The 12,773-nt window shown below is 35.0% G+C and overlaps 1 protein-coding gene across 10 annotated transcripts in view; it reads left to right on the forward strand.

Moving 5' to 3' along the window:
- Positions 1 to 12,773, forward strand: part of LOC128856788 (probable serine/threonine-protein kinase DDB_G0282963) — a 39,528-nt gene that overhangs the window by 12,944 nt on the left and 13,811 nt on the right. For 7 of the 10 annotated variants that reach the window (XM_054092115.1, XM_054092114.1, XM_054092117.1 and 4 more), the window contains one exon: positions 7,531 to 7,824. The exons of 2 other annotated variants lie outside the window; for them this stretch is intronic. In XM_054092115.1, coding sequence (XP_053948090.1) covers positions 7,531 to 7,824 — 294 coding nt within the window. Of the gene's footprint in view, positions 1 to 5,643; positions 6,173 to 7,530; positions 7,825 to 12,773 lie in introns of those variants that run through there. One more of the 10 variants, XM_054092123.1, reaches the window with a different exon arrangement.

Raw genomic sequence — 12,773 nt, forward strand, 5'->3', positions numbered from 1 at the left:
TTCATTTGCAATTTTGCTATTTGTGTGGGTAATTGGTGTCGATGAGTATCTAATGCATCCAGGATTTAGAAACTACAAATTCTCTTTTATGCTTGCAACAAAACACAAAAACAACACAGAATACGTATTGTACACACATTCATGCGCACATACAATATAAAAGCTGGTTCTCGTTACGACGGGAATCAAATGCCAAGTGTACTGATTGAAATCACATTAAAAATCATTAGTATGTGGCCGCCGTAGCCGAATGGGTTGGTGCGCGACTACCATTCGGTGTTCACAGAGAGAACGTCGGTTCGAATCTCGGTGAAAACACCAAAATTAAGAAAAACATTTTTCTAATAGCGGTCGCCTCTCGGCAGGCAATGGCAAACCTCCGAGTGTATTTCTGCCATGAAAAAGCTCCTCACAAAAATATCTGCCATTCGGAGTCGGCTTGAAACTGTAGGTCCTTCCATTTGTGGAACAACATGAAGGCACACACCACAAATACGAGGAGGAGCTCGGCCAAACACCCAAAAAGGGTGTACGCGCCACTTATATATATAATATAAGTGCATATATGCGGGATAAGGCGGCCTCTCACTTTCGCATTCCTTTCATTTGAATGTGTGTCGAATAACGGTATGACGATATCTTTAAACTTCTTAATAACCGAAATTACACCAATAATGATTACATCGACGAGGTACGTACGTCTGCTTTCTATTTTCTCGGTTTTTTAATTTTTTTAGACCAGCAGTTTTGTTGGCGTCGTTAAGTCAGGGACTTCTTAAACAATCAATAAAATTAAGATGTATTGTAATATTTCCCAAAATCCGCCATCTAAAGAATCCTGATCTAAATATAAAATATAATAAAAAGAAAAGCTCCCATATGATACTTTTACTTTTTTAAATCATGGATTTTTTCCGGAATCATGGATTAGTACTATACATATATATAAAAAAGAATAAAACAGGCTGTTGTGAGGCGTTAACGAAACTCTCCTTATTTATGTATTCGTCATATTCCGTCAGTCAAATGTCTGCTACGGGCCAGAGAAGTCAAATTTTCATTGGGTCTGCTGCATATATCTGGCAGTGAACGTGGCATCGCCCATTTTTTCAAACGTTTACTTGCATCGTTGCATTTATTTTCTTGGGTTCATTATTAGTACCAAATTTGAGTAATTTTCTTTATTTGTAACGAAGATATCACGTTTTCTTGCTTCTTAAGAAATATTGATTTTTGCACACGGATGGACGAACAAACATAGCTAAATCTAATATTCTTTCATTCTGAGCCCATTGGTTTAGGTATGTCTATATCTATCTCGATTGCTTTTTGCTGTTACATTCAAATCAATTCAGTCAAAAGAGCACTGAATAAAGCTACGAAAGAACTCAAAACAAAACTATCTGATCTCAGAAATCAATCGTTTAATTCTTTCATCAAAACACTTGAGCCTACAAAAAACGATGAACACAAAATCTGGAGGGCTACTAAATATTTAAAGCGGCCGATCAAGCGTAATGTCAGCATTAGGGATTCTAATGGGGTATGGTGCAGAAGCGATGAAAGTAAAACAGAGGCTTTTGCCAAACATCTCTATCAAATTTTTCAGCCAAATCTTCCAATTGCCGCCAATGACGATGCGGAGTTCACAAATTTCCTTGAATCCCCATGTCAAATGGATTTTCCGATCAGCCGGATATCAAATAGTGAAGTATCTGAAGAAATACTTAGACTAAATAACTGCAAGGCTCCTGGATATGACTGCATTGATAGTAAAGTAGTTAAAGCTCTACCTGAGAAAGCTATTGAATTCCTTACAATAATCTACAATGCCATTCTCAATGTAAATCACTACCCAACACAATGGAAATGTGCTGTTGTTGTTATGGTGCCAAAACCAAATAAACCCGAAAACTTTCTTAAGTCTTACCGCCCCATTAGTTTGCTTGTAACGTTCTCGAAAATATTCGAACGAATATTTTTGAAGAGAATGTTACCAGTAGTTGGGGACCACAACATCATTCCCGAACATCAGTTTGGGTTCAGGGCAAGACATGGCACACCAGAACAATGCCACAGGGTTGTAAATGTAATTAGGGATGCACTAGAAAGGAAGCAATACTGTTCTGCAGCTTTTTTAGATGTTCAACAGGCATTCGACAGAGTATGGCATGTGGGACTTCTATACAAAATTAAAAAACTCCTGCCAGCACATTTCTATTTGATCCTTAAATCCTATCTGAGTGAAAGGCACTTTTATGTTAGACACCGAGATGCGTCTTCAGAAATATATAATATTAGCGCTGGTGTGCCCCAGGGTAGTGTGTTGGGCCCCGTCCTATTCACAATATTTACTTCCGACATGCCAATAACAGAAGAAGTGGAAGTGGCTACTTACGCTGACGATACAGCCTTCATAGCTTCTAGCGATTCACCTGCAACAGCATCCTCTTTGCTGCAAAACCAATGAAATATATTAGAAATTTGGCTTGATAAATGGAGGATCAAAGTTAACTCCGACAAGTCTACCCATGTCACCTTTACGTTAAGAAAAGATAACTGCCCTAGAATATTTTTAAATAATGCTGTAATACCAATGAATACCAAGGTGACATATTTAGGAATGCATTTAGATCGACGCCTTACTTGGAAATCCCATATTAAGGCCAAACAAGAGCAGCTTAAAAATAAAACCAAGCGAATGCACTGGCTGCTTGGTCGTAAATCTCAGCTTAGTTTTGAAAACAAAATAAGACTATATAAAGCTATTTTAAAGCCTGTATGGACCTACGGTATACAGCTTTGGGGAACTACTAGCAAATCGAATATAGAAATCCTGCAACGCTACCAATCAAAAACTTTGCGTGCACTTGTTAACGCCCCTTGGTTTGTCACAAATGAAGCAATACACAAGGACTTAGATATCCCATTTGTAAAGAGTGAAATTCCAAACTTTTCTAACAGATATCTTGCACGGCTGTCGAACCATGTAAATACGAATGCTATATGCTTATTAGACTCAAGTAATGAAACAATACGACTGAAGCGTAATCATATCTTAGACTTGCCATTTCTCTAATTTTGCTGAATTAAATTATTTATTCAACACTAAATAAAAAACAAAATGCATAAGTTCCTATATGAAGATAAGCAACTCATTAGTACAATTGAAATTTAATACATTTAAGATCAAATATTAGAACAAATACTACCGCTGCTATTAGATTATAAGACCTAATTTGCTGAATATCATTATATTAAGATAGATTGCAAATAAAATACTTACACAAAAAAAAAACATTCAACCCTCTTTTGAACAAAATTTTTATACCCTTGGCACAAATACGCAGGTATAACAGTCGACTTTTTTTAAAAGTGGTTCGACTTGTATGTATATAAAATTTCAGACTACTAACAATAAAATTGAGAGACTACTTGGAGATCAAACGCTAAAACTTCAATGAATTTTTAAAAATTGAAAACCAGTTGGGTCTGTTCCTCATCTAGTCAGATTTATAAGTTTTATTTGATGTAGTAAGAAGAATAGGAAATCCTTTTTTTCATTCAAGTATCTTGGCATTTTATTCAGCTTTCCAATTTAAGGCGGTAGCTTTGCCGCATTACCGCGTATATATATTTTATTTATTATTTTATTTATATATTATATTTAGCAGTTCACCGCAACAAAGCTTGGATAGCTGCCATGTCATAACAGAAATTTTATTTTAACTTCAAGAAACGGCAAAAGTCCAATGATGTGAACAGTTTAAACAAACCGACGGAATTGTCTTAACTAAATATTTTGAACTTCATCACGGAGAGGGCCGCTATAGTATTTGAATAGCAAGCCAAATATAATTAAGCCGGCATTACTACCAGAGGTTATTTCTCTGTATTATAAAATAATACAATAATATTAGTATTTATTTTATTGATAGTAATAGCTAACTTCCATGCAAGTGTTTTTCGGACATTTTGTGAGCAAACTTAATAAAATATCTTTACGAATTAACAAATATTCTTCAAAATGGTATCTAGTGGCTAACACAGTAATTTGCATATATGGTATTTACATATACATACATATGTAAATATGCATTTTATGCACCAATCGTTCTTTTTAAAATTTAAGTAACGAAACAATATTGAAATATTGGAAAAGTATTCTCCAAACGATCTAACTTCCCATAATATCTGTTGATCAGGCATGTAAGCGACCATTATTTATGTATAACTGTTTTAAGGTCCTTCGACAATTTCTCAATAAAGCATATCTCCAGATCAATATCAAGAAATTAATTTATTGAGCTTTTAGTTAAATTATACTTTGTACCTGAAAGAGGGCCAATGTAAAATCATTTCCATATAAATAAGAATATTTGAAACTTGTGTTCATATAAACTTTTTCGTTTTATTTTTTCTCAAATTATTAGAAAAAATTTAAGTTAAACATTTACCGCATATTTTGATACTAGTTCAAGAAATATACATAAAAGTTTTAAACTTCTGCTCATTTAATATATTTTATAGTTATATTCTTCGCATTCTCAATAAATTTTCTTAAAAACTTCGCACCTTAGTAATAAAAGTATTGACAACAATTATTTATTGGATAGCTAATTTTATGTTAAAGTATATTACGAAAAACAAAAAAAGGTATTGTATTTTCTAAAAAGGTCGCCTCCCGGCAGACAGTGGTAAACCTCCGAGTGTATTTCTGCCATAAAAAAGGTCCTCATAGAAAATCTTTTTCCATTCGGAGTCGGCTTGAAACTGTAGGTCCCTCCATTTGTGGAACAGCATCAAGGCCCACACCACAAAGAGGTGGAGGAACTCAGCCAAGTACCCAATAAAGGGCGTCAACGCCAATTATATACATAACATATATATTATATACTAATATATAACGAAAGCTTCTACTTAACTCAATTTCTTGCACAGTGAATACGTAAAAAGGATTTCTGAGCATTTTGCTCACATAGATCTTCTCTCATGAAAAGCTAATTTATCTAACTATATTTTAACTCTTTTAGATTTTAATACCGATCTAGTTTTTTCAAGGTAAAGTTAAGTTTGAAACACCATCTCGCCGATAATCGTAACATGACCTAAACAATCTTTGTTATACTATAGGCATACATACATACATACTTATCAAATGAAAATAAATTTTGTACTCGTATATGTAAAAAAGTTAATGAATACAGCGTCACAAATGCAGAAAGCACTGCTACCACTCACTATCAAAAGTGACTAAAGCAATAATCAACATTGTCGATGGATCATCAATGAAAAATAGGAAAATTAGGCGATCTCGGAGATCTTCTGTTTCACTTAACATATTCAGTTATAACAGCTCGAGTGAGAAGAAAGCTCGTTTAATAGATTGAAACTCTACTTTTATAATGTACTCGTGTACGATGTTGCCTCTCTGTCTTTGGCATTCTCATTCGATTGCATTGGCCTGTATCAAATACAAGTAGAGTTGTGACTGCAATAGGAAAGGTGCACAGCACTCTGACCGTTGTTGTGTTGCTTTTGGTGCACCAACGAGCAACGGGTTTCTTGAGTGTTTGGCTGAATGGCCACTTAAATTTTAGTATTCGTATTCAGTATCTTGAAGTAAGCGGTAGTTCGTTTGGACTCAGTGGTCACGCTTTATGTTTGTTTGATGATAGTAGAAAGGCAGTCGGCCGTGGCCAGTTTTCGCGTGTAGCAGAAACAGTTTTAGTTATTCTGATTTTTCGCATTTTCAACCGTACGGTCCGCATTGCAAACTTGAATAAATATTTTTTTGTTCGGCTATTCGATTCATGCACGTATTTTTTAAATGCATTAATATAAGAGGCAGTTATATATACAATTTTTTTTCTTCAACCACCGTTGATAAATGTAGTTGGTGGTTTACTAGTTGTGTTGCAGTGTGCGCGGTGGAAGTGATCGTCGATGGGCGCATGCGCATGCTCACTATTGTGGGACGCTTTCCATCTCCCAAAGCTAAAAGATTACGGCCAATTGAAATGTATGAGCCCATGGTTGCTATTATTTTAAAAATCAACGAATCGAATCGAGATTTAATTATCTATTTAAGTTGAAAACAATGAAATACGTATAGCAATACGCGAAAAAATCGGATCGTGTTTTGCAATAAAAAGCTCATTAAAATGAAAAGGTAAAAGCTAAATCTTAATCGCCATTAAGAGTGAATTAAGTTTTTATATTTTCTCAAACTACTTATATATTCCCATAAATAATCGCATAACTGGCCCTTAAAAAATTTAATATAAATAGGAGATTCTCATAATTTATGTAAAGTAAATTAAATACAAAAAATGTATAAATACGCACTACATAAGATCACTCAATCATTTATGCTAATTTTGTTTAATGAATATCACAGCAATGTGGTATAAACAACTGGAGAGGTTCAAAATCACACAACGGCACTTACTTATGTTAGGAAAAAATCTTTACCATGGAATCGCACAATGAAACTTTCCAGCTGGGTATCATAAATATACAAGCCTGTGCATATGTATATGCGCGTGTTTATATATGTAGCAATGAAAGCTGATTCGTTTTGTTTCAAGTTGATGCAAGAACAAAATCTAGTGCAAAAACATATCGAAAGAGTTACACGAAGCGCACGATTTAGGAAAATGGAAGATATACACACTTACTTATGCATTTTCATTTCTCCATATAGAAGCGCACTAGATGGTGTAGCATCCATATACCAACTTGCTATTAAAACTGAGCCGAAGCAATCAATCGCCTGCCTATGAAACCTGGTTGAGCTGCTTTACTTAATTCGGATCCGTTTTAATGGCATTCATTGTGGAAAATTCGAGCAGTAATGTTTCGTCTTCCATTCTCTTAGGCTACATTAGCATATACATTCACATACTCGTAAATAACTAAACGGTTCATTTGTAAGAAGTGTGTTTAATCAAGATTATTATTTTACGAATACCTGAACATATTTATTATAAACCGAAGTGTCTAAAATGTAAATGTACCTACAAAAAGTTGTGCAAAGTTAAGAGTTTATCGATTTTTTATAATACAATCAAATAGTGCACTGTTGTGAAAGCTGTCAAAGAAAAAACTCTGAAAAGTGAAAACGCTAAAAACTCAATTAATATAATAGTGTTGGAAATAAAAAAAACTATACTTAATTAAATAGTCGACCGAGACGTTTTTGAGACAAAATTAAAACTCTTTAGCCGCAAAATTAATAGATTTGTATAATTATGTAAAAATGCCGAAATTTTGTATAAATGAAAGCGTGCGAAGTTAATTGATTTGAAAGGCCGCATCTCGTATGTATTAAGAGGCTCCACTTATATTTCAAAATTTTTCTTCACCGTTCAGTTTCTTTATTGCTTAAACTGGGCCACACTCTCTTTCTTATACAATTTAAATATTATTTGTTCTGTAGAACTGAAATATCCTTATCATTTAACACATCGCACCTTTTCATCTTTTCTCTCCTTACCATCTGTTTGCAATGCTATAACAACGATGCAGTTACTTCTCTACAATCAGTGCTAGAAAGGGCATTTTTGGTAGGATGACCACCAGCTTAACCTCCTATCGTCGTAGCAAAGTTAAAAGTAAATCCAACAACGATATTTCCTCTGTAGTAGCGGAGGTTAATGGTGTTAGTGGTGAGCTACATAACTCACCACAACATGTTTCTAATGATGATCTCTCAGATTTAGCCGAAATGATGAGCGTAAATGTGGAAAAAGAGAAAAATCTGGCCAGTGATGATGTAGCTGTTGTACGAAAAGAACACAATAACCGACGCAGTATTGTAAGGTAAGAAACAATTATCCGAAATACATCTTTAAAAATCAGTATTCACATCACAAATCGATAGTAGTACTGGCGGCTATGGCCTTGGCAAGTTTAGTACGGATTTCTCGCTCTGATTGGTGGTGCTGACCTTTCATATTGTTCTATACATTCAAAACGATCTGCTTAAAAATTATTTCAAATAGTTTTTGATTATGAGAAAGTACTCGGCAGTTCTCGTTACGATTCTAAGTTGATGTGATCAAGTTGCTGTCTTGAGTCTTTTGTTTACTAATTTCCAACAGAATAATGCACGTAGTTTAAAATAGAGTTAATCACATTATCGAGACCATTAAAATTGTTTAAACATTATTTCGAACAATACCAACACAGAGGAATTTATAGTGCTTATGCACCATTCCAGAATATATTACGGTTTATATCTAAAAGCATGGAAAAGTCCTTAAAACATTATTATGGAACCGTGGAACCGTTTAAGGAACTTGGTTATGGTCAGCTGAAAATATGCTTTTACATATATTTTAAATTACGCGAATATCACATCAATTGAAAAGAAAAATGGGTTCCTTGTAAAAAGTGTGCGGAAAGTTTACAAAATTGTGAATTTGTGTATTGTAAATTTTTATAGTTTTTGATAAACTCACCAGAAAAACGAAATGTGCAAGCAGCTCCATGAGTCTTTCAACCAATTGAAAGTGATTTTTATTTGCGATGTCGTTTCGAAGAAATGTATTCGTTCAAGGAACCAAATAATTTTTTTATAAATACATCTGTATATACATTTCATTCAATAAGAAAGTCACTCTTATATGTTTATTAATGCAGTCTTTTGAAAATTTTCATTACTAATTCAGTATTTTCCAATATTACAAAAGCATAAATGAAACAGAAACATTTTCATTCATTCTCTTGCTTGAAGGAATGTAAAAATCCTATTAGCACTTTTTCCTGCTCCATTTCTAAATCTTTATATATATGTATTGGGAGGTTGAATTAGTTTTAAAGGTTTTTTTCGAAGATTTGGGGCTTTATTGTGAAAAAACGGTACAAAATATTTTATGTGAAGTATTGGCCATCGCTAGCTGCAACTTTCGCCCATCTTTCGGGCAATTTCCGGATGCCGTTTCTCCAAAATTCTGGCCGCTGCTTGGCTATCCATGACTCAACCCATATTTTGGTAGCCTCGTACGAGGAGAACCGCTGGTCCGCCAAATCGAGACTCATATGCCGGAACAAATGATAATCGGAGGGAGCTATGTCTGGACTATACGGCGGGTGGGGTAACACTTCCCAGCCAAGCGTTCCAAGGTATTTTTTGACAGGTTGAGCAACATGCGGCCGAGCGTTGTCATGTTGCAAAATAACCTTGTCGTGCCTTTTTACCGTTTCCGGCCGTTTTTCTTTCAATGCCCGGCTTAAACGCATCAATTGCAGTCGGTAACGATCCCCCGTAATTGTTTCGCCCGGTTGGAGCAGCTCAAAATATACGACGCCGACCTGATCCCACCAAATGCAAAGCATGATTTTCTTGCCGTGAATATTCTGCTTGGCCGTCGACGTTGATGCGTGGCCGGGCAAACCCCATGATTTTTTGCGTTTTGGGTTATCGTAGTGGATCCATTTTTCGTCGCCAGTCACCACCCGATGCAAAAAACCCTTCCGATTTTGTCGCTCTATCAGCAATTCGCACGTAAAAAGTCGCCGTTCGACGTCGCGCAGCTTCAACTCGTACGGGACCCAATGTCCTTGCTTTTGGATCATTCCCATCGCTTTTAGACGCTTGCAAACGGTTGATTTATCAACGCCCAATGATTCAGCAAGCTCTTCTTGGTTTTGGCACGAGTCCTCGTTTACCAATTCCCCCAATTCCGCGTCCTCGAACTTTTTGGGCTGGCCAAGACGCTCCTTGTCTTCGGTGTGAAAATCACCACTTTTGAATCGTCGAAACCAGTACTCACATGTTGAAATCGACGGAGTATGGTCTGGGTAGGCCTCCTGCAGCAATTCACGGGCTTGGGCTGTATTTTTTTTCAAATTGAAGCAGAAAAGCAAAGCTTCCCGCAAATTGCGTTTCGACGGCACGAAAGTTGACATACTCGGAGCACGAAAACACTGCGTTGTTTATACTTCAGCGAAATGACAGATACTGATAAACAAAGCCTAGGGATGAGGCTTTGTCATGAATATATATTCAGTATTGCCAACGCGATAAAGTGATAAATAGCGCCATCTGTGTGTCACCTTTAAAACTAATTCAACCTCCCAATATTTTATTATATATTATGCTTTTAGTATACTAAATAACCGCGGATGGTTATGAAACCCATATCAAAGAGAAGCTCACATATGGTAAATGATATTAGATGAACGGCAATTAATGCAGATTTGGTTCATATTCAGCTTGTGAGTACTTATATATTAGTTGTAGGAGAAGAAGTATTTTTCGCAGAGAACGAACTTACTAGGAGCTATTCTGGTGGAGCTATGTTGAAGACTCGTGCGCATGGTCAGAAAACTGTTTACATTTGATTGTTTTTGAAATGAGAAGATCCATATTTTTCCTTTCAAATTTCTCTATTAGACCGTCCTATAAGGATATGGATTTTATTGTGTGTGTAGGTGCGTTTTTAAATAAACATTGGTAATGAATTTTATACATCCAGAACATAGAAAAACGGAATGTAATTAGGACCAAATAATGTGCATAAGCACTGAAAGCGTATTTTGGAAATTTTTTGCAGAAGTAAATCTAGTTTGCACTGGGTCACCGGAACTCAAAACTCTATGCCAATAGGTTTTGACCAATAGGTTTTGGTAAAAATTAGTCAATCAGAAAATACCTAAGCAATGATCTAAACAAAATACACATTTTCATTCATATATAAATACATATATAATATATTTATAAGTTTTGATCAACTGAACATATTTCCCAAAATCGTATTTACGATTCGTAGAGCCTCGTCTTCGAAATGTTTATTTATTTTAGATGAGAAAAAAAAAATGTATTTGTAAGATGACCTATTTATGATTCATGTGTTACATGAAGATAAATATTTCACTTTAAGTGGGAGTGTTGGTTTCACAAAAATGGCATTTAGCTTACGATTATAACAACGGGCAACGGTATTAAAGATCTCCGTTACACAATTTTTTATGCATTAAAATCGATTTATGGAATATTATATTGGGACGATTTTCATTACATAAAATAAACTTCAGATTGTATGATATTTGTAAACTAGGTTTCAAATTGAGTCCCAAAGTAAGAGGTGGAAGGCGTACTAAACGTTTGAAAAACCAAGTGGAGAAAGAGTTGGTGTTTCAAATAAAGCGCGAAGGAAATCGACCAAAATCGTTTAAGCAACTTTTCTGCAAAAATGAAGAAGAATAAAATAAGAATTCTTGAACTCAAGCGTGAAATATGTATACAAATCTATACTATAAAGGTGAATATGTGTACGTTATCCACGCATCACTACGAAACGACAACACCAAATGACGTAAACATTTTTATACATTCATATTTGCACCCAATGAAAGTTATAGGCATGTTTTTATGATGGAACTCCCTTCCCACAAAGCCCAGGCCTCGCCACCACTCTCATTCGTCACTAATAATCTAATATTTGCTTAAATTTAATCTAAAAAATCTTAGTTTTTCCTATTTCCCACTATTTATAGCACACTCTAGACTTCATAATCCACATAAGATGTTCAACTATGACTCAAATGCAAAGTTCAAAAACGGTTTGAGATAGAAAATTAATAAAAAAAGAGGTTGTCTGTAAAGTCGGTTTACTGACGATAGTTTAACGTGATAACGTCATAAGAAAATACTGATTGAATGGTTGCATTTTTCAAAAGAAAATTTTAATTTTATTTGTTTGATAGATATTTTGTATGGATATAGAGAATGAGTTAACATTAACATAACATAATATAACATAACATAACATAACATAACATAACATAACATAACATAACATAACATAACATAACATAACATAACATAACATAACATAACATAACATAACATAACATAACATAACATAACACAACACAACACAACACAACACAACACAACACAACACAACATAATATAACATAGCATAACATAACATCACATAACATAACATAACATAACATAACATAACATATCATAACATAACTTAACATAACATAACATAACATAACATAACATATCATAACATATCATAACATAACATAACATAACATAACATATCATAAAGCATTCACCAACAGCTTTCATTTGATACCCATATTGTACATACACGTCCGAAGGTTACCCGGGTCCACGTTTTGACCTATATCTCGAGACCCTATCTACCAATAGGTATTCAAACTATACGGAAATCATCTTCAATACCTACTTAACAATGTGTGTAAGTTTGGTTTAATTCGGTTCAAAGACACGGCGGGTCCACGTTTTGGCATATATTTCGAGACCCTAGTCATCAATAGGTATGAAAATTACCCCGTATTAAAGCACTTATCAACAGCTTTCATTTGGTATCCATATTGTACAAACACATTCTAGGGTCCACGTTTTGGTCTCTATCTCGAGACCCTAGTCACGGAGCGGATGGAAATACTCTGAACTAAAGCATTCACCAACAGCTTCCATTTGATACCCATATTGTACATACACATCCGAAGGTTACCCGGGTCCACGTTTTGACCTATATCTCGAGACCCTATCTACCAATAGGTATCCAAACTATACGGAAACCATCTTCAATACCTCCTTAACAATGTGTGTAAGTTTGGTTTAATTCGGTGCAAAGACACGGCGGGTCCACGTTTTGGCATATATTTCCAGACCCTAGTCATCAATAGGTATGAAAATTACCCCGTATTAAAGCACTTATCAACAGCTTTCATTTGGTATCCATATTGTACAAACACATTCTAGGGTCCACGTTTTGGTC

This window comes from Anastrepha ludens, chromosome 3 (genome assembly GCF_028408465.1).
Source record: "Anastrepha ludens isolate Willacy chromosome 3, idAnaLude1.1, whole genome shotgun sequence".
Lineage (NCBI taxonomy): Eukaryota > Metazoa > Arthropoda > Insecta > Diptera > Tephritidae > Anastrepha > Anastrepha ludens.